The following is a 22,336-nucleotide window of genomic DNA, read 5'->3' on the forward strand; positions in this document are numbered from 1 at the left end:
GATCCATTTTTTTGGACACATTTCAGATTTCTTTTAACCCTTTAGATAAAAGTAAACCTATACATGTTTGTTGTCTACGAACTCGCACCGACCTGAGGCATAAAACCCACACATCAGTTTTACCATAAAGTGAACACAGTGAATAAAATATCTCAAAAACAATTGTGTAGTCTTATTTTTATTTTTTTTATTTTTTCTGCATTGGGAATTTTTTTTGCCGTTTTCCAGTACACTATATGGTACAACTAATAGTTTCATTTAAAAGTATAATTCAGTCCGTAAAAAAACAAGCCCTCACACGGCTATATTGATGGGAAAATAAAAAAGTTATGGCTTTTGGAAGAAGAGTAGCGGGGAAAAAAATGGAAAGCGCAAATCGGCCGGTCGTGAAGGGGTAGAAACACTTTGATATAGTGCAGTGCACAATACAGTTCACTTTTGCACACTGTATAGTTTGCTAAAAGGCACACGCTTTAGTGAGAGAAGTTGAAAATGAACAAGTAATAAAAACGTTTTTGGTAGCTATAGTGTGGGCCCCTAGTGTCAATTTACCTGGTAGGCCCCTGGTACCCCAGTCTGACCCTTGTTCAGTGTATATTTCCGCAGTATCATATGGTGAAGCTGCTTCTATATTTCCCAACGTGCCTCTGTGTTGTGCTCAGATTCCAATGGGCAGAGTTTCAAGATGCATCTACTGACTGTAAGAATCCTACAAGTGAACAGGACGCACTAGTGATATCAAATTGCTGTCTACTGGATGTTAGGTACACTGGATGACCATGTCATCTGGTCAGATAAGAAACTCATCTTGGTGGCAGGTTGTTAGAGTGACAACTGAAAATGCCTGACTCTCATCACAATATCTGAGAAAGTTAATTGTGTAACTGAGTTCAGCAGCCACATGTACATTAATGTGGTTCACCACTTTCTCTTAATTGTAAAAATTGTATTAGGAACACAACTTTGTAGCACTTACTAATATACAGTGTGTCCACCCATATTCTGTTCACCGTGACTAACTTGAGAACGGCGGCAGCTATAGGCATAGAAGTGGTGTCTAGGTATAGTAAAGTAGCCATGAGCTACGCAATGAAACCACCTATAGCGCCACCTGGCAGAAAACAACGGAGTTAGCATTTTTATCTCGAAAACAGAACGAGATAGAGAAAAAAGTGAATAACAAAGTTGTAGGGCATCATCAATTCAATACGAATGGACACCTTGCATACAGAAATGCTATGATTAGAACGTGTAAAACTCACAAGGCTGCGGACGTGTAGCGATACCTCATGGAGACCTTCCTACAAGTCATTGGGTATGGTGGCTGCATGGAGTGGCCTCCACGCTCACCTGACTTGACCCCATTGGACTTCTTTCTGTGAGGCCACATCAAACAGCAGGTGTATGAGACCCCTCCACCAACATTGCAGGACCTACGACGACGTATTACAGTTGCTTGTGCAAACGTGTCCCCTACCATATTGCACAACGTGCAGCAAGATACAGTATGCTGTCCAGAGGCCAGATGTGCATTGCAGCTGACGGTGGCCACTTTGAGCATCAAAATTAAATGAGCGCCATATGCGTGACCAGCAGTCAATGTTTTGGGGGGGTTGTCATGGGTTTCATATCATACCATTTCTGTATGCAAGGTGTCGATTCGCATTGAGTTAATGATGCTCTACAATTTGTTATTTCACGCTTTTTCTCTATCTCCTTCCGTTTTCGAGATAAAAATGCTAACTTCGCTGTTTTCCACCAGTCGGCGCTATAGGTGGTTTCATTGCGTAGTGCATGGCTACTTTACTATACCTAGACACCACTTCTATTCCTATAACTGCCGCCGTTCTCAAGTTAATGGCGGTGGACAGGATATGGGTGAACTGTATACGTACTACGGGTTCTCCTCCTATATATACCTCCTTCCTCACTCAGCACAGCTTTCTCTTTCTGAATATGGCTGCTGATGGAGGGGTATGTGACCAGACCTGTTCTTTAGTATCCTTCAGTATTAAAACTCTGCACATATAGAAGCTAACTTTTTGGCTAAAGCAGGCTATTGGACAGGTAAGTTAACAAGTGGGCAACACCTATAAGCTCAGTTTTAAGCATTAAGTATTTTAAGCTAATACTATCATATACTGTCTTGAAAAAGACTATAAATGTATTTAAAACATACAGTAGAAAAATGTGAAAGTTGCAACATGACTGCGCAATTGCAACATGGTGGTATTAAATTACCCTCCAGGAGAAGATAGTTCTTTCTTCCATTTTTAAACTGATGCAAGATTTGATTTGAATACTGAGTAAAAGAAACAATCAGCAAACGAAGGGGTGTTTTTCAAAGGACAGTTTTCCATTCTAAATAAGTTGCAAATCTTTCCGTTCTCCGCTGTTGAGAAAAAATTTTACGCAGCAAGTTTTGAAAAACTTCTAAAGAGTGAATGAGAATTTTATTCTGAGGAACAACCATAACAAAACACCATGTCTGCAAATTGAGGTTCTGATCTGGCATAAATCCTAAGTCATTCAATAAGACTCGTTGGAGGGTCACTTTGACTTCTATTTGAATATTTTCCAGAAGAGCATTGCGGCTTAAAAATCTCCACACTAGCATGCTGAAATGATGTGTTAGCCTCTCATAGAGCCAGATCAGATCTCATACTTTGCACTGACGAGGGACAACCATTCCGAAACACAGCGTCTGCAAATTGAGGTTCTGATCTGGCATAAATCCTCAGGGGTACTTTGCATGCTGCGACATCGCTAGCCGATGCTTGCGATGCCGTGCACGATAGTACGCGTCTCCAACGCACATGCGATATCTTGTGATAGCTGCCGTAGCGAACATTATCGCTACGGCAGCTTCACACAAACTTACCTGCCCTGCGACGTCGCTCTGGCCGGCGATCCGCCTCCTTCCTAAGGGGGCGGGTTGTCCGGCGTCACACGGCAGGTGGCCAATAGAAGCGGAGGGGCGGAGTTGAGCGAGACGTAAACATCCCGCCCACCTCCTTCCTTCCGCATAGCCGTTGGAGGCAAGTAAGGAGATGTTCCTCGCTCCTGCGGATTCACACACAGCGATGTGTGCTGCCGCAGGAGCAAGGAACAATATCATATCTCTATCGGTGCGAAATTATGAAAATGTCCGACACTACACAGATCACCGATTTACGACGCTTTTGCGATCGTTTATCGACACATCTAGGCTTTACACGTTGCGATGTCGTCACCTGCGCCGGATGTGCATCACTTTCGATTTGACCCCGACGATATCGCAGTAGCGATGTCGCAACGTGCAAAGTACCCCTAAGTCATACGACAAGACTTGTTGGAGGGTCACTTTGACTTCTAGGATAGGTACCTCCAATAGGTGGTACCAGAATTCGTCTTCTTTCTCCATGAAGAGATAATTTGAACATTTTAGTCTGATAATGTAAGATTTGGCTGTGTAATACGATTTGAAAAGCATAACCCTTTCTAAAAGCATGAAAGCTGGATTGTAATACACATACTGAAGCCATCATTACTATGCCCTCAAGATATTCACTAAGTTTTGTCAGACGTCTAAATACCAGACGACGTAGTAATGCAGTGGTACATAGTCCAACTGTTTAAGCATTATTTATAGAGAATTAAACCGGCAGACACTCGAGTTAAGCAGATCATGTAAATTTCTCAGACAAATTCGATTTACACCAAAGTTTTTGGATGAAAATTAAATGTTCCTTATTATGCTCTAGGGTCTCTTACTTTTCACCTGTCCCTTTGCCTCCCAGCCTGTCGTCTGGTCCTCTGCGCCTCTTCTTTGTACTGCTGCATGCATCATCTTTGACAGATTTACATTGAGCCTTGGCTTCTGGATGACTAGACCAGCAATGTCCCTGCACACATCGCAACATCACAACATCACAAAGTGTTTTGCCCAATGCCTAGTAGACGCCTTGGGGGAAGCAAGTTGGGACCTCATCACATGCACCACGATGGCATGGTGCACAAAGACATCGGAAGCCATGTCACGGCAAAAGTCCCAGCTGATAGTGAAGCAGACAAAGCTGATTCACGCAAAAGGGATGACGGAAAGAAAAGGTGTGGAAGACAAGACAGGGCAGCTAGCTAAGTGCGTGGTGAGGTATTTTTTTTTTACATTTTTTTTAACCTTTTGCTAGCGAAATGGTGACCGGCTGGCTTCTATTTTTCGAAGTTTGAGTAGAATGAGTTGCAAAAATCTGTATACTATGGAAATCAATTTTTTGTAAAATTTGAGGATTCAATTCTATGCAAATAAATGTACCCATCTCCAGCTATTAGGGTTTAATAACGATTAATGTATTGTTCATTTAACGCACTCTGGTGATCATGCATGGAGGAGGAGGGAACTATGGTTACTATTTTAAGATAAATAGGGTGTAAAACTTTCTATTTAGTGTAGAGTTAGCCTCACAAAAGAAATTACGGAGAGTGAAAAAAACCTGTTGAAGAGTTGATCTGCTATTTTGGATATATTCGAGTACTTTAGTTTAAATGTTGTTTATGCCGAATGACAGATCTTCATCCTATCAATGGTAGCCTAGACTAGTTCACAGTTAATTGCAATTATCCATCTGCATTTTATCATTTTTAAATTACTGCTCACCATCCATGAAAAGGTTTTTCAAAATACAGCCATGGATCTCAGTTGCCTGAACATCAATGTACTCCCTGTGCCCTAAATGGCTGTTGTAGAGACTTGAGAAATGAAAAAGAATTAAAATGTACTGACACAATACAGGTAACGCAGTTACTTCCAAAAGGGGTACTTTGGGTGGTGAACAACTACCTAATAGATTCAATCACTTTTCCTATGAGGTTAACGCGTTTCAGCCCAGTTTGGCCTTTTTTTTATATGAGTAGTGATTGGCAGACCCGGACTGCAAAAGTCCATATGTGCATGGGTTTAAAGTAACCCGAGCACTGACCCTGGGCTAGCACTCCTTAGGGAACTCTGGATAATGATCCAGATGCAGCCACATGGGTAATATAAGAAAAATGAAAGAAAAAAGAAAGAAAATAAGAATAAAGCAAGCGCTTCATACTTACTGGTCTCTGTACGGCTGTACACTACTTCCGGGGCCACAAATCATTTTCATGCATATGCACTGCTTCCTCCGAACACAGGCAGTCCCCGCATCTCTGATTGGTTGCAGTCAGATAGTGAGCCCACCCTGTGTGACAGTGTCTGACTGCTTTCAATCACACACACTTGTCTGCATCAAGATTGGTGAAAAAATAAAAAAATAAAAAAATTGGAGTAGGGTCCCCCCCCCATATTATGATACCCAGCCATGATAAAGCAAATGGCTACAGGCTGCAACCCCCAGCCGTGAGCGTTTTTTTCGGCTGTGTATCAAACTAAGAAGACCCACATGCGGCTATTTTTAAAATATAAATAATTAAATAAAATCGGTATGCAGTCCCCCCCCCCAACTTTGATACCCATCCATGATAAAACTGACAGCTGGGAGCTGGTATTCTCAGGCTGGGGAGGCCCATGGTTATTGGGCCCTCTAGCCTAAAAATAGCAGCCCATAGCCATCCAGGATAGTTGCATCCATAAGATGCGACAATCCCGAAACTTTACCCAGCTCTTCCCGATTGCTCTGGTGCGGTGGCAATCAGTGTAATAAGTGGTTAGTGACAGCTCACAGCTGCCACTATGCCCTAGATTAGTAATGAGAGGAATCTATGATAACCTCCCTATTACTAATCTGTAAGTGAAAGAAATAAACACAAACACTGTAAAAAATCATTTATTTGAAATAGGATACAAAAACCCCACCCTCTTTCACCCCTTTGTTAACCTCCCAAACACCTATGTCTGACTTTGACGTAATCCACTCGAGGACCCACTACGATTCCAGCTCTGCTGTATCTGAAGTGACAGCACGCGGGCATAGAATATGACCACCCACTGTAAGCTTCAGGCACAGAATGAGCCGCAGCGATGAACGGTCATGTCACTCAAGGTATTTCGGGTATCAGCGGGTCAGACCCACACTAGTTATGAATAAGGGCCAATCTGTTCTGAAACATGTTAACCTCATAGAATGTTGTCCCCACTTGTGTATTGGCTGAAATTTTTAAAAGAATCGCAAAGTTACTATGATTTTTACTACCATAGATGTTTTTTATTGGTTTGAAAAGTACTGGCAAAGCCCTGGGATAAGGTGTTAGTCAAATAACACTGCATCTAATTCTAGGATATTAAATCCAATAAGCTGCTTTTTAATACATAGATTTTGGTTTAATGTATTTAAAACTATTATAAATAACAGGACTTACACTGCTTGGAAAGACGCTTGTTTGCAATAATGTATTTTCCCTTTCTTAGTAAATGTGACCAGCTCATTTTTTGACTATTTGTGCACAGGAATACAATGTAATAGTCAGTCATTAAAGTATAAAAGATTCAATCATTAAATATAATTACTGAATTCTATAGCAATACGTATTACATGCCTCAAGACGAGTGCACAATATAAACAAACACAAGGTCAAAATCCACAGCATGCAGACAATCATGCGCTAAGAATACCCTCATTAGTACACACGTGGATTCGTATAAAGAAGTCATCCAGGATGGTGCTGAAAAACTAGGTATCTGTGGAAGGTTAAGTGTCAAGCTTGGAACTTTTGGAAGAGGTACGCTAGGAAGACTGCTGGTGATGCTTCTGTAAAACAATGCACACAAAGCTTTTTACTGGAGAAAAACAATGTATTCTTTAGTATGCACAAATTCTTAGGCGTAGAACCAATTTAAAAATATCTGAATTTCTTTTTTTAAATAACTGCCTTCCTGCAGTGCAACTTTTATGATCAACAGGTATAGTATTTATTATATAAGCTGGATATGACGTTCAATATACAAAAACTTTCAAGTGTAATATCTGAACATACGCAATACATACAAAACATCTGTCTGGTATATAAGAAGAGATAACTGTTATGAAGAAATAAGCCTACTGCAGCTATATCACAGCACAGGCTCTCAGAGTCAAGTAACCCCTGTCACCAAGCTAAATTGTCACAGGGAACTGGCTGCTATCCAACTGAATAAGAGCGACTAAATACACCACAAGGTATTCCAAAAATTGAGAATGGACAGAACGTAGCATATAATGTCAAGTCTAAGCCTCTACTTTTTGTAACGCCTTTAATAAAATAATGTAAAGGTTTTTGTCAACTTTCTGATAGTGAAATGCTACAAACTTATTGATCATGAATTCAAAGCCCTAGAAAACAAGACAAGACAAACTACACATAATATTTGGCCCTACGTTCAGTGGCCCTGTCAGGGCTCACGTCTGAAGCTCCGAGAACAAGGACACTAGCCTAAGCATCGATGGAGACTATAATGACACAGTAGGAGTCACAGTTAGGGCGACTTTGCACGTTGCGACATTGCACGTGCGATGTCGATGGGGTCAAATCGAAAGTGACGCACATCCGGCGTCGCAGTCGATATCGCAACGTGCAAATCCTTTTTGATACGATGAATGAGCGCAAAGGCGTCGTTATCGTATCATCGCTGCAGCCTCAGACATTTCCATAATGCCGGTGGAGCGACAGGTGCGATGTTGTTCCTCGCTCCTGCGGCAGCACACATCGCTGTGTATGAAGCCGCAGGAGCGAGGAACTTCACCTTACCTGCCGCCGGCTGCAATGAGAAGGACGGAGGTGGGCGGGATGTTTACATCCTGCTCATCTCCGCCCCTCCACTTCAATTGGCCGCCTGCCGTGTGACGTCGCTGTGACGCCGCACGACCCGCCCCCTTAGGAAGGAGGCGGGTCGCCGGCCAGAGGGACGTCGCACAGCAGGTATGTGCGTGTGAAACTGCCGTAGCGATAATAATCACTACGGCAGCTTTCACTAGATATTGCACGTGCGACGGGGGCGGGACTATCGCTGCAGCATCGGTAACACATTGTTACCGATGTTGCAACATGCAAAGCCCGCCTAAGTCTGTAAAACATCCTGTTCGACTGTATAGGATTAGTTGAAACGGGCACCAAGACGCAGTAGACCACAATTTGGTACATGCCACAGCTAGACACTTAAGACCAAAAATGATGTACTACAAAGTACACTATAACTTTGTCTTCATAGTTACGGTCAATGGACTAGTCAGCGCATACGCCAAATCCTGTTTTGCAGGGATTCAGATGTAAGCGCTGATGAAGCCACTGAACATAGGGCCAAAGCTATGTGAACACAGCTTAAAGTCTATCAAATGAAAACTTAATTTCTAAATGTTATCTCTCATGTAAAAAAAAACAAACAAACAACAAATGCTGGCTTCCTTCACTTTCCACTAGGGAAAACATGGAAGTTCCTCATACTGTCATTGGTACTAGATAGCTCTGATGACCTTTTTGGGTCATTCAAGTCGGTATATACACATACGTGGTCAAAATTGTTGGTACCCCTCGTTTAATGAACATAAAACCCACAATAGTCACAGAAATAACATGAATCTGACAAAAGTAATAATAAAAAATATATGAAAATGAACATATTAAAGTCAGACATTGCTTTTCAACCATGCTTCTAGAGAATTTAAAAAAAAAATAAAACTAATGAAAAAGGGCTGGACAGAAATAATGGTACCCTTAAAGGGAACCTGTCAGCAGAAATGTCGCATTAAACCTAAAAGATTCCCCTTCTGCAGCTCCTGGGCTGCATTCTAGCAAGGTTCCTGTTTCTATTGTGTCCCCTTTGAGACCTAAATAAATACTTTATAAAGTCTTACCTTTTTGTATGCAAATCTTTTTTTATGTACACGGGGGCGGGCTGTCTTGTGTCCGTTAGTCGCCCTCCTGCCGCTTTAAGCCGTCCCCCATCGCTCATTTCAATACCTAAGGACGCCGCCCAGTGCTCCCAAGGTCTCGCACATGCCCAGTGCCACTCTCGCGGGAGTGAGCACTGTGCACAGTGTGACCGCTGGTGACGTGATTGCGCAGGCGTGAGATTATGGGTGGCGCTATGATTTTCAGGCAGAGTGAAAAGCGCGGGCACAAGATTATGGGCGGGTACTTGCTGATGACAATCACTGCGCCGCCCATAATATCACGTCTGCGCAATCACGTCACCAGCGGTCACACTGTCCACAATGCTCACTCCCACGAAAGTGGCACTGGGCATGCGCGAGACCTTGGGAGCACTGGGCGGCGTCCTCAGGTATGGATATGAGCGATGGGGGACGGCGTAAAGCGGCAGGGGGCCGACTAACGGACACAAGACAGCCCTCCCCCGTGTACATAAAAAAAGATTTGCATACAAAAAGGTAAGACTTTATAAAGTATTTATTTAGGTCTCAAAGGGAGCACAATAACAACAGGAACCTTGCTAGAATGCAGCCCAGGAGCTGCAGAAGGGGAATCTTTTAGGTTTAATGCGAAATTTCTGCTGACAGGTTCCCTTTAACTTGAATGGTCCAAAATGACATGAGCAAAGCATGAAACTAGTACCTACATACTTGAAGCTGTCAACAGTAACAAAGACTTGTATACAAAATATTAAAAAAATTTCAGTAAAGCTGAGTTCACATGTCATCCGTTAGCATAGATCCTGCAGAGATCCGTTGTCAAAATGATGTCTGCTAAATCCGTTGGGTTTTTTTAACATGGGAGTATGGATTTGTTAACGGATTGCTATTTATTTTCCATTTGAAATAGATGCTGTAAGAAAAAAAAAAAAAACAGATCCATTAAAAATGCAAAAAAAGGATGCCTAAATAGCAATCCATTGACAGATCCGTTCTCCATAGACTCTCATGTTAAAAAAAAACAGAGCTGGCAGACATCAGTTTTTCAACAATGGACAAAAAAAGTTGTTTGCACAACTTTTTTCCCAACGGATCTCTGCAGCATCTGTTCTAACGAATGATTTCAAGGCATGTGAACGCAGTTTAAAAGTGTTCAATACCATTTTCCTGTCTCATTTATAATTATTACAGAGCAATAAATTTATGGACATCTATAGTTTGACCTTCTCCTTTGTGGATTGGATGGGTTGTTACCGACATATGGTGAGAAATTCATGTCAATAGCACCTTTAGAAATATATTTTATATTTGGAAAAGTTGGAAATAGATTTAATATACATACACTACAGTTCAAGTTTGGAATCACACAGACAATTTTGTCTTTTCCATGAAAAATCATACTTTTATTTATCAAATGAGTTGCATAATGAATAGAAAATATAGTCCAGACATTGACTAGGTTAGAAATAATGATTTTTACTTGATATAATTTTCTTCTTTAAACTTTGCTTTCATCACAGAATGCTCCCTTCGCAGCAATTCCAGCTTTGCAGACCTTTGGAATTCTAACTGTTAATTTGCGGAGGTAATCTGGAGATATTTCACCCCATGATTCCAGAACCTCCTCCCACAAGTTGGATTGGTTTGATGGGCACTTTTTGCGTACCATACAGTCAAGCTGCTCCCACAACAGCTAGATAGGCTTGAGATCTGGTGACTGGGCTGGTCACTCCATTACAGATAGAATACCAGCTGCCTGTTTCTTCCCTAAATAGTTCATGCATAAGTTAGAGGTGTGCTTTGGGTCATTGTCCTGTTGTAGGATGAAGTTGGCTTCAATCAAGCACTGTCCACAGGGTAAGGCATGGCATTGCAAAATGGGGTGATAGTCTTCCTTATTCAAAATCCCTTTTACCTTGTACAAATCTCCCACTTTACCAGCACCAAAGCAACCCCAGACCATCACATTACCTCCACCATGCTTGACAGATGTCATCAGGCACTCTTCCAGCATCTTTTCAGTTGTTCTGCGTCTCACAAATGTTCTTCTGTGTGATCCAAATACCTCAAACTTCGATTCATCTGTCCATAACACTTTTTCCAATCTTCCTCTGTCCAATGTCTGTGTTATTTTGCCCATATTAATATTTTCCTTTTATTAGCCAGTCTCAGATATGGCTTTTTCTTTGCCACTCTGCCCTGAATGCCAGCATTTTGCAGTCGCCACTTGACTGTAGATGTTGACACTGGCGTTTGTCTGGTACTATTTAATGAAGCTGCAAGTTGAGGACCTATGAGGCGTCGATTTCTCAAACTAGAGATTCTAATGTACTTGTCTTCTTGCTCAGTTGTGTAGTGGGGCCTCCCACTTCTCTTTCTACTCTGGTTAGAGCCTGTTTGTGATCTCCTCTGAAGAGAGTAGTACACATCGTTGTAGGAAATCTTCAGTTTCTTGGAAGACGCCCACCAAGGAGTCTCAGACAGCCTGGGGCGGGAAAGTTCAGTTTTGGTCTAGAGTCTGTTAGTGGAGGTGATGTTAGGTGGAAGCAGGCCCGTGTGTCAGGCCTGAAACTAACTGACAGGTGCCAGGGTAGGAGCCCTGGTACCTTTGGCTAGGAGGCAGACGGAGACCTCTGTCTGCAGGAGCCGGGAAGACGGCTCAGTCGAGGTGGACCGGGATAGGGTAGTGGCCCGCCGGTACCGACCCGGGGAACAGACTCGGAAACCGGAGCACAAAGAGGGTACTCAGACCCTGAAGCTAGATCCAGAAGCTACTGGGGGCTAGCTAATTATCTGATTGCTGCCAGGACTATAGGTCCTGTCCCACCCAAAGTCCCCACTGAAGGCAACAGCCCACCGAGGGGGATAGAAAGCCACCACCACGGCAGAGAGATCCCACGGGCCAGCGTCTGCGGGCAAAGGGCTCCTCAGGTAACCACAAGCCGGGGAGCGGACTCCTAAAGTTGCAAGCGCAAGTAGTCTAACATCACAAAACAGGTGCAGGAGAAAGGCAGAGACCACCAACCGGGTGGGGGACCAGACTGCAGCCAGCTGCGGGCACCGACCACCATCACCTTGGTTTACCAGAGTCTTGTGTGTTTACTAATCGTGAGTACATTAGCGCCCTCTGGCCGCCCATCTCCCTGCACCACTAAACACCGCCAACGGGTCCCGGGGCCACCATCCCTGCCCACGGAGGGGTTACCAACTTGCTGCATAACATCTCCCCCGGGTGCCCCATAACTGCAGCGGTGGTGTCCACCTTCACCACATCCCGTGGCTGGCGTCACGAACTGAAATACGGCTCCGGCCGTTCACCTACGTCCCCAAACCACCAAACCCCTTTTGATCGACATGACCGCAGGACCCCCGGGTCCGGAGACCCTCGAGCCACCCACTGAAGGTCTGGATCTGAGCGGCTCAGCTGCTGCCGAGCACGGGGCGGCACACTAACATACTTGCACAAGGATTTTCAAGGGATTTCTAAACATGCATTAGCCTTCTAACACAGTTAGCAAACACAATGTACCATTAGAACACTGGAGTAGTGGTTGTTGTAAATGGTCCTCTATACACCTATGTAGATATTGCATTAAAAATCAGATGTTTAAAGCTATAATAGTTATTTCCCATAGTAACAATGTATAGAACAAAGCAAAATTTCCCATAGGAAATAATGCAAGCTCAGACAATTCGTTCCACAACTTATGCAATATCCCATCCTGGTCCCCTATTGTGCCATTCAACACATGCACAAACACACACACATATATTATGCTCACCTTACCCACCTTTCAGTCGCCGTCCTCCTGGTTCTTGTAGTCCGCAGGTATGTGTATCTAGTAACCATCGCGACCGATGCTGGAGCTTCCCCAGTCAGCGCGTCAGCAGCAGACATCATAAGCAGGAGCCACTTGCCTCTGATTGGCCAGCGTGTTGATGTCAAAGGCAGGAGCCGCTTGCCTTTGATTGGTTAGCGCTCTGCCTTTGAGAAGCACTGACAGAGGAAGTTCCTCCATCGTCGCAATGGTTACCGGATACACATACTGTACCTGCGGACTACAAGAATCAGGAGGCCGGCAAGGGAACAGAAGGTAAAGTGAGCATACTATATGTGTGTGTGTGCGTGTTTGTGCGGACTGCAAGAGCGGTTCAGAGCGCTGTAAAAGTACGGAACCGAAATGTGTGTAGTGAGTATTTGCTCGTACAGCAAGGCTTGGAGTTACAAATTTACAGCAAGCTTTGCTCGTATAGCGAAATACTCGCACACCAAGTTACTTGTAAACCGAGGTTCCACTGTATACAGCTGTAGCAAAAATTAAGACACAACTTCCAAATTTTCAGTTTTTGAGATTTTTCACTTTATAGGTATATTTTGAGTAAAATGTAAATTGTTCTTTTATTCTGTAAACTACTGGCAACATGTCTCTAAATTTCCAAGGAAAAAATGTTGTATTTATTTTCTGAAAATGAAAGATTGTCAAAATAACAAAAAAATGCATTGCTTTCAGACCTGAAATAATGCAAAGAAAACAAGTTCATAATCATTTAGAAAGAACAATACTAATGTTTTAACTCCGGAAGAATTCAGAAATCATTATGTTGTGGAATAACCATGATTTTTAATCACAGCTTTCATGCGTCTTGGCATGCTTTCCACCAGTCTTTCACACTGCTTTTGGGTGACCTTATGCCACTCCTGGTGCAAAAATGTAAGCAGTTCTTCTTTGTTTGATGGCTTGTGACTATCCATCTTCCTCCTGATTACATTCCAGAGGCTTTCAATGGGGTCCAGGTCTGGAGATTGGGCTGGTCGTGTCAGGGTTTTGAGTGGTGGTCTTTCATCTACACATTGATTGACCTACCTAGCTGTGTGGCATGGCGCATTGTCCTGCTGGAAAAACAAGTCCTCAGAGTTGTGTAACATTGTCTGAGCAGAAGTAAGCAACTATTTTTCCAGGATAAACTTGTATGTGGGCTTGGTTCATATATCCTTCGCAAAGATGTTTGTTGACTTTTCTTTACCTAATCTTCAGCTTTGCCCAACACCTGGTCGTCTAATGGTTAGACGGAGAACTGGAGAGGTGTGCAAGCCAGTGTGTCTTACACCCACTGTGAAATTTGGTGGAGGACCGGTGATTATCTAAGGATGCTTCAGGAAGACTGGAATTTGGCAGATTAAACTTTGTGAAGGATGTATGAATCAAGCCACATACAAGATTATCCTGGAAAAACAGATTAATCTGGATATGGCCCCTTTAAATTGAATATAGCCCCCTTGTGCTGGCACACGTCCCCCAGTGATGCCACATGTCCCCCATTAATGGCACACGTCCCCTACTGATGGCACATGTCCCCTACAGCTGGCATAGGCCTCCTATAGATGGCACATGTCTCCTACAGCTGGCACAGGTCTCCTATGGATGGCACACGTCCCCCTGTGCTGCCTATGGCCCCCTATGGATGGCACATGTCCCCCTGTACTGCCCATGACCCCCTATGGATGGCACACGTCCCTCTGTGCTGCTCATGGCCCCCTATGAACGGCACACGTCCCCTTGTGTTTTATATGGCCCCCAATGGCTGGCACAAGTCCCCTTATGTTTGATATGGCCCCCTATGGATGGCACACGTCCCCCTGTGTTTCATATGGCCCCCTATGGATGGCACACGTCCCCGTGTTTGATATGGCCCCCTATGAATGGCACACATCCCCGTGTTTGATATGGCCCCCTATGGATAGCACACGTTCCCCTGTGCCGCCTTTGGCCCCCTATGGATGGCACACATCCCCCTGTGCTGCCCATGGACCCCTAAGGATGGTACACGTCAACCTGTGCTGCCTATGGCACCCTATGGATGGCACACATCCCCCTGTGCTGCCCATGGACCCCTAAGGATGACACACGTCCCCCTGTGCTGCCCATGGCCCCCTATGGATGGCACACATCCCCCTGTGTTTGATATGGCCCCCATGCTGCTGCCCATAGTAAAATAAAAAAACTCTTTACTTACCTTCTCCAGCGCCGTCCTGCCTCGTGTCTCCCTCCGTGCTGCTGAGCTCCTGCTCTCCCTGGTTCTCGGTGCCGGTCATGTGATCGGCACAGCAGAGTGACATCATCTCTGCGTGCCTGATCACAGCGGAAGCAGGGAGACCAGGGAGACACGCTGGAGGAGGTAAGTATAGCGTTTTTTATTTTACTATGGGCAGCAGCATGGGGGCTATATCTAACATAGGGGGGGGGCATGTGCCATCAAAGGGGGGGCGCAGGCACATATAATATGTGCCGCTCCCGCAACCCATCACCGCGGTGCGGTTTCAGCACCATGGTGATGGACAGCGGCAGTGCATATTATATGAGCACCGCTCCAGAGCTGCTCCCACCTCCCCTGGGCCCTGCAGTATATAATCCGTATTTTTGGATTATAAAACGCACCCCCTAACTTTTTTTTTTTTTTTTTTTAAGCAATAGGCATACAAACTTTTTGGCCAGTGATTGACTACCTGATGTGGCTCTGAGCGCTGAACTATGAAGCCAGTAAAGAACAGCATGTAGAAGCTGAGGTCACATGACTGCCATTTGTAAACAAAGCCCAGAGAAACGTCTATAGCATCAGGTGGCACGTTAAATAGATAAGTAGTTTGGTTTTTTTTTTATAGCATTTGCGGTTTTACTTTACATTACATTGATAAAATATCTAACATAAAATCAGTAATTAAAAAAAAACATTTTTCTCATTTTCGCTTGCTGTTATTTATATTGCTATAGGTGTTATCGGAAAGAATGCACATTCTTTAAGGGATTGTCTGTCTTTACCAAATTTTTTCCTATAGGCTCAGTTAGGTGTAAATAAGAAGCTAACTGATCTTTGGCTACCCTCTTCAGGTCCAATTTGAGCTTTACTTACCCTGCCCTGCTCAGTTTTTGTTTTTAAACTAAACTGAGCCTATTGGAAAAAGTTTGATGGAAGCAGACAACACCTTTAAACAGCAATTATTTTCCCTTTATGTTTAAGAATTATAAAAATAAATATTTGTTTTGTATACAGGACTCTTAAGCTGGGTTTACACACTGCAACATCGCAAAGGACATCGCTGTAACGTCACCGGTTTTGTGACGTAACAGCGACCTCCCTTAGTCTCTGCTAAGTCGCTGGTGAGCTGTCAAACAGGCAAACCTGGCCAACAACTCAACAGCGATCTGGACCTGCAGAGCGACCTAGCTGGTTGTTGGGGACGTTGATAAGCAGCCTTTTGAAAGGGAAGTTGCTAACAAAGTCGCTGCAAAGTCTTCACACACTGAAACTTCATGCTGCACAGCGGGAAACAAAGGACCTAGGAATGGTCCTGAACGATTTGTAACGATTACAACTTCACAGCAGGGGCCGGGTCGCTGATAAGTTTCACACACTGCAACATCGCAAACAACATCGCTATTGCGTCACAAAACCGGTGACGTTACAGCGATGTCGTTTGAGATGTTGCAGTGTGTAAACCCAGCTTTAGGAACTTTTTACCCATATTAGCATTTATATTTACCAATATTCGCTTTTATCAGAAAAATATTCTCAACCAAAGTAGAAAAAACACACAACTTACTTCACTGGTTGCCAAGTTTCTTGCTCGAATCCTTTGTGAATGGACTGTGCAATTGAAGACTCCATGAGGTCGATGTAACGGATGACTAATGGCACAAAACTTTCTTGAACATGCTTGTGAAATTTTCCATTGCATAACAGACCTTAATGGAAAAAATAAATTATAATAAATTTGGAAGTAAGAAATCAGTGATCAAACTAAATATATAATGCAAACATAGCTTATCAGAATATTTTTTCTCTGCTGTATGCTACATTTGAAAACAGGCAAGACGTGGTAATATTTCTGAGGCAGAACTATATAAAATAGGTGAATAATTAATATAGTAGCATATCACAATGATGACACTAAAGGTATAACTAAAGTTAAAGGAGTATTCCCAGCCATAGGATTCTACCCCAATATGTAGTAGGTATAATAATAAGAATATTAGCAAATACCTCAAATTAGGAATGTAGTATAGTGTTCCTGATAAACTATGTTGCTTACCTCATGTACAGGGAAGTAGCTTAGGTATCCATGGTTATGATCACAAGAAACTGCCACTATATGAGTGATCATAACCTGAATACTTAAGCTTCTATTATGCACCCCTGATCAAAATTACTGTTTTTGTGAACAGTTAAGCAAGTTGAAGATGAAATGAGCTCTAAAAGGCATAAAGTTAAAGATGACATATTTCCTTGGTATGTTAGGCAAAAAAAAAAAAAAATACCGTATTTTTCGGACTATAAGACGCACCCTGGTTTTAGAGGAGGAAAATAGGAAAAAAAATTTAAGCAAAAAATGTGGTCATGACACACTGTTATGGGGCGAGGATCTGCTGCTGACACTATTATGGGGGTAATGTCCCCAAATTCTCTGCTAAGGTACCCCATCCTGGTATATGCCCTCATCCTGCTATATACCCCCATCCTGCTATATACTGCCATCCTGATATATGGCCCCATGCTGCAATATACCCTCATGCTGCTATATTACCCCGTGCTCCTATATGGCCCCGTGCTGCTATATATCCTGTGCTCCTATATGGCCCCGTGGTCCTATATGGCCCCGTGCTCCTATATGGCCCCGTGCTCCTATATGGCCCCGTGCTCCTATATGGCCCCGTGCTCCTATATGGCCCCGTGCTCCTATATGGCCCCGTGCTCCTATATGGCCCCGTGCTCCTATATGGCCCCGTGCTCCTATATGGCCCCGTGCTCCTATATGGCATGTATCCTGTATCCCACAAAAAACAAATGTTTATACTCACCTTTCCTCGCTCCATGTAGCATCGCTCCTCCCCCTGTCTGTGGCGGCAGCAGCACTGCTTACCTGTGTGGAGCCATCACCGGTCACTTCCGTGCAGCATCACTCGTCCTCCAGTCTGTGGCGGCAGCAGCACCGCTTACCAGCGTGGAGCCATCACCGGTCACTTCCGTGCAGCACGCGATCTCCTCCAGTCTGCCGGTCAGCTGACCTGCGTGACTAGCGGCGCACAGCGATGACGTCATCGCTGTGCTCAGTGCTTTCTACACAGATCAGCTGACCGGCAGACTGGAGGAGATTGCGGTGCTGCACGGAAGTGTCCGGTGAGTATGCCTTACTTATTCACTGCTCCCCTCGCTGATGATGATGCGCGGGGGCAGTGAATACAGCCGCACATGATCACTCCAGTATGTAGTTGCCAGGGGTGATCATGGCCGGCTGTTAATTATGCGCGCACCCCCCGCCCATCACCCCGCCCACCTGTCAGTGACGGCTTCAGCGCTGAGAGATGGGCGGGATGATGGGCGTGCATATGTAATGAGCGGGTCCACGTGGTCACGGCAGGCTGCTACAGCCTGCTCGTGCCCCCGATGGCCCGCTCCACCGCAGCACCCTCATTCCCGGCCGCAGCCCTATAGTCAGACCATAAGACGCACCCCCAACTTTCCCCCAACATTTGGGGGGAAAAAAAGTGCGTCTTATGGTCCGAAAAATACGGTATATATTTTTTATCATTTACATTTTTAAATTACGAAAAAAGGAAAATAGGCCTATACAAAAGTTTGGCCACCCTGAATGGTTTGTACCTAGTGCAACTCCCTTTGGCAAGTATCACAGCTTGTAAATGCATTTTGTAGACAGCCTTTCAATTTAAGTTTGAAGGATTTTCATCCATTCTTCCTTGGAAACGTTTTCCAGTTCAGTGAGATTTCTGGCTAGTCTTGCATGCACTGCTCTTTTGAGGTCTAGCCACAGTTTTTCAATGATGTTTACATCAGGGGACTGTGAGGCCCATTATAAAATATTCAGCTTGTGCCTTTTGACTTGTCTTTAGGATCATTATCCATTTGTAGAAGCCATTCTCTTTTTAACTTCAGTTGTTTTTACAGATGGTGTTACGTTTGCATTAAGAATTTGTTAATATTTAATTGAATCCAGTTTTTCCAGTAACCGCAAAATGTTCCCCATGTCAGTGGTTGCAACATAACCCAAAGCATGATTAATCCACTGCCATGCTTAACGGTTGGGGTTATATCCTTGTCCTGAAAACCTATTTTTGTTCTCCACACATCTTTGATCATTGTGGCCAAAGAGTTCTATTTTAACTTCATCGGTGCACAGGATTTGTTTCCAAAATGTATCAGGGTTGTTTAGATGTTGTTTTGCATACTTCTGAAGCTGATTTTTATGGTGATGATGCAGGAGAGGTTTTCTTCTGATGACTTTTCCATGAAGGTCATATTTGTGCGTGTGTCTTTGAACAGTAGAACAATGTACCCCAACTTCAGAATCTGCTAAATCTTCCTAAATGTGTTTTGCAGTTTGTGGGGCTTCTGAATTTCCTCTCTACCAAATCTATGAGCAGCTCTCACAGAAAATTTTCTGTAAAAAAGCAGAAGTTGAACAGAGGATGGCTTCTATAAATGGACAATGATCCTAAACACAAGTCAAGTTCCACAACCTTAAGGCTATGTGCGCACGTTGCGTAAATACATGCAGTTACGCTGCGCTTTGTAGCGCAGCGTAACTGCATGCGTCCTGCGTCCCCTGCACAGTCTATGGAGATTGTGCAGGGGCCGTGCGCACGTGGCGTTTAAGAGCGCAGCGCTTCGGCTACTGCCGAAGCGCTGCGTAAAAAGAAGTGACATGTCACTTCTTTCCTGCGCTTTGACGGCAGCTCCTGCTCTGTCTATGGCAGGAGCTGCAGGCAGAGCGCATGGAATCGGCGCTCACTACGGACATTTCTGCAGCGATCTAAAGCGCACATGTGCTCTTCAGATCGCTGCAGAAATTTCTGCAGGGCTAGTACGCAACGTGCGCACATAGCCTAAAAAGCACAATCTGAAGGCTTTACAATGACCTTCACAGTCCCCTAATCTGAACATTATTGAATATCTGTGGCAAGAAATCAAAAGATCAGTGCATGCAAGACAACTCAGGAATCTCACAGAACTGGAAGACAAAGAAGGATGGATGGAGAGCCCGAAAACAAGAATTGAAAAAATCTTGGCTGTCTATAAAAAGAGTTTACAAGCAGTGCTACTTGCCAAAGGGGTTGTTAGTAGATACTCAGTATGCATTGTGCCCAAACTTTTGCATAAGCCCATTTTCCTTTTTTGTTAATTTAAACATGTAAAAGATGAAAATATTTTTTGTGTGCCTACAATACAAAGGAAATGTGTCATCTTTAACTTTATGCCTTTTAGAGATCATTTCATCTTCAACTTGCTTAACTTTTCACAATAAAATTAATTTTGATGATGAGCACTCAAATATTTGCATTCCACTGTAGCTTATCAGCAGAACTATACTATATTCCTATCTGTAGGTATTTGTGAACATAAATGTAGCGCCCCACGGGGTAGGCGGTTAACCTACTCATTTCCGGGTCGTCGACTGTTGTTCTCACAGGCGGCCTAAGCCCAGCTCCGTTGCCCCGAGGTGTACAGAAGATGGCTGGTTAAGGATGATGGGGGTAGTGAGGTGAATGTCGTGACACCACCTGTGGTATGTGTGGCACCCCTGATCTGGTCAGGCGCCACTGGGTACTGCACCCATGCTGGGTCAGAACCTTCAGGTAATCCCAAAGGCTGAATGGGGTGTGTATGCACAGACATATAGTAACCAGGTCTCGCACACACCTAAGAGGGGACACCTGGGCAGACCCAGGAGGGGGCGTGGTCTCCACATCTCAGCTAGTGGTGCGGTAGATAAGCTGGAAGCTAGAGTTTGCAGTGGCAGTCAGAAAGAGGGGCTGGAGGAAGCCAGTCTGAAGTGGAGACGCAGGAGAGCAGACACACTAGTCAGACCCTGCAAGTGTAGTGGCTATTGGCGGGGGAGTACATTGCCACACAGTCAGCCTGAAAGACTCCTGCAGAAGAGAAAGGACAGGCAGTTGAGTACGGGGACTCCTGGCAATGAAGCACACACGGGGAACAGGTCCCTAGATACAGACATCCATTTAGTAGTCTGCTAAATCATGCAGGTGGTGAGACTAGAGGTCCCACACCAACCAGCACAGAGTCCGAGAATCAGCAGAAACCCCCTTTAAATCAGGAGTTGTCTGAAACAAGAAGTGTTAGGAAGGCGAGCAAGCAGTCACCCTTATTCCAGCCTGAAGGATACCTGGTTCCACCTGGTGTATCTCAGTATCACCCGGGTTACCTCACAGAAAACAACTGAAAGTGAGTAAAAGACGTGAAAGACCTTCTGGACTCTGTCTGAATTATTCTGCAACCTGTGGTTCCACACACACACCCGAACCCCTAAGGCCAGCCTCACTCTCAGAAGGCCACACCATCCAACTGCAAAACCCATCAGCCCCAGACGCTCGTTAAACTGCAGTGGTGGTCACCCACCCCTGACTGCAAAACCGAGAGTGGCGTCACGACTCCATATAAAGAAGACTGACCAATTGCCAGAGGGGTCCCTGGGAGAAGTCCGCTGCAGCACTGTGGAGGGCAACTCATTCTGACGTCACGAACAGGATAAGGACTGACCGTGTGCCCTGGCGGTTTGATTGAAAAGTTTAAAACGCCGCCATATTGCCACCGCAGAAAGCGCACCAAAGAAACAACAGCAGTCCGCGCAAAAAGAAGTAACCGCCCACGAAGAGGTGTGGCTATCCCGAGACCCCTGGAGCACTCCGGCCCCGCGAAAGAGAGAGATGGGCGCAGATCTGTCCCGAGACGGCGGGAGCGTCTCAGTCTTGTGGAAGAAACGAAACTGAGCAGAGCGTGTGAAAAGAACCTGGCGAACAGCGAGCACGGCAAGATGGCGTCTGCAAGAGATGACCAGGAAGAGCATGGTTGGACCAGGCCGATGACCGCCGCTGAGCTAGAGGATGAAGTCGGGAGAATGGCCGACAGGATGAAGGAGCTGTGTGGAGGAAGGAGATGGTGCTGGCCATAAGGAATCTGCAGAGATCGGTGCAGCGAGGCCCGCGTGGAGGTGCCGCCCACGCCCATCTGGAGTCACCGCCGGCGATAGCGACCCTGCTGCGGGACATCTCCGACCTAAACCTTGGTGAGTCCCACACTGCCCCCGCCCGATCGGGTGTGCTGACCCCGCCGGCGTTGTCACTCAAGGCTGATGCGATGCCCGATGTGATGTTTGCCGCAACGCCCCCTGATCCCGGACCGACCAGACCAGACTAAGCCAGGCCGCAATGCCCCTGATCCTGGCCAGACCAGACCAGGCCGCAACGCCCCTGATCCAGGCCAGACCAGACCAGGCCGCAACGCCTTGTGACCCGGCCAGACCAGACCAGGCCGCAACGCCTCCTGTCTTGGTTGCCCGACCAAAGGTAGTCACCGCGCCCCAGCTGCCGACTGAAGATCCGGGTCTTGCGTCCCCGTCTGGAGAAGACCCAGTCTTCCTGCAGTTGAAGAAGGAACTGAGTGCTCGGTTCTCTACACACCTGGTGGAGACGTACCTGGTCCCCAAGCCGCAATACCAACCC

At 45.0% G+C, this 22,336-nt stretch overlaps 1 protein-coding gene across 16 annotated transcripts in view; it reads right to left on the bottom strand.

Moving 5' to 3' along the window:
* CADPS2 (calcium dependent secretion activator 2) overlaps nt 1-22,336 on the bottom strand; it is a 914,362-nt gene that overhangs the window by 248,370 nt on the left and 643,656 nt on the right. For 10 of the 16 annotated variants that reach the window (XM_075345062.1, XM_075345064.1, XM_075345059.1 and 7 more), the window contains 2 exons: nt 16,405-16,546; nt 6,591-6,710 (listed from right to left, as the gene is read on the bottom strand). In XM_075345062.1, coding sequence (XP_075201177.1) covers nt 6,591-6,710; nt 16,405-16,546 — 262 coding nt within the window. The remainder of the gene's footprint in view (nt 1-6,590; nt 6,711-16,404; nt 16,547-22,336) is intronic. The other 6 variants (XM_075345069.1, XM_075345070.1, XM_075345068.1 and 3 more) reach the window with 1 other exon arrangement.

This window comes from Anomaloglossus baeobatrachus, chromosome 4, assembly GCF_048569485.1.
Source record: "Anomaloglossus baeobatrachus isolate aAnoBae1 chromosome 4, aAnoBae1.hap1, whole genome shotgun sequence".
NCBI lineage: Eukaryota > Metazoa > Chordata > Amphibia > Anura > Aromobatidae > Anomaloglossus > Anomaloglossus baeobatrachus.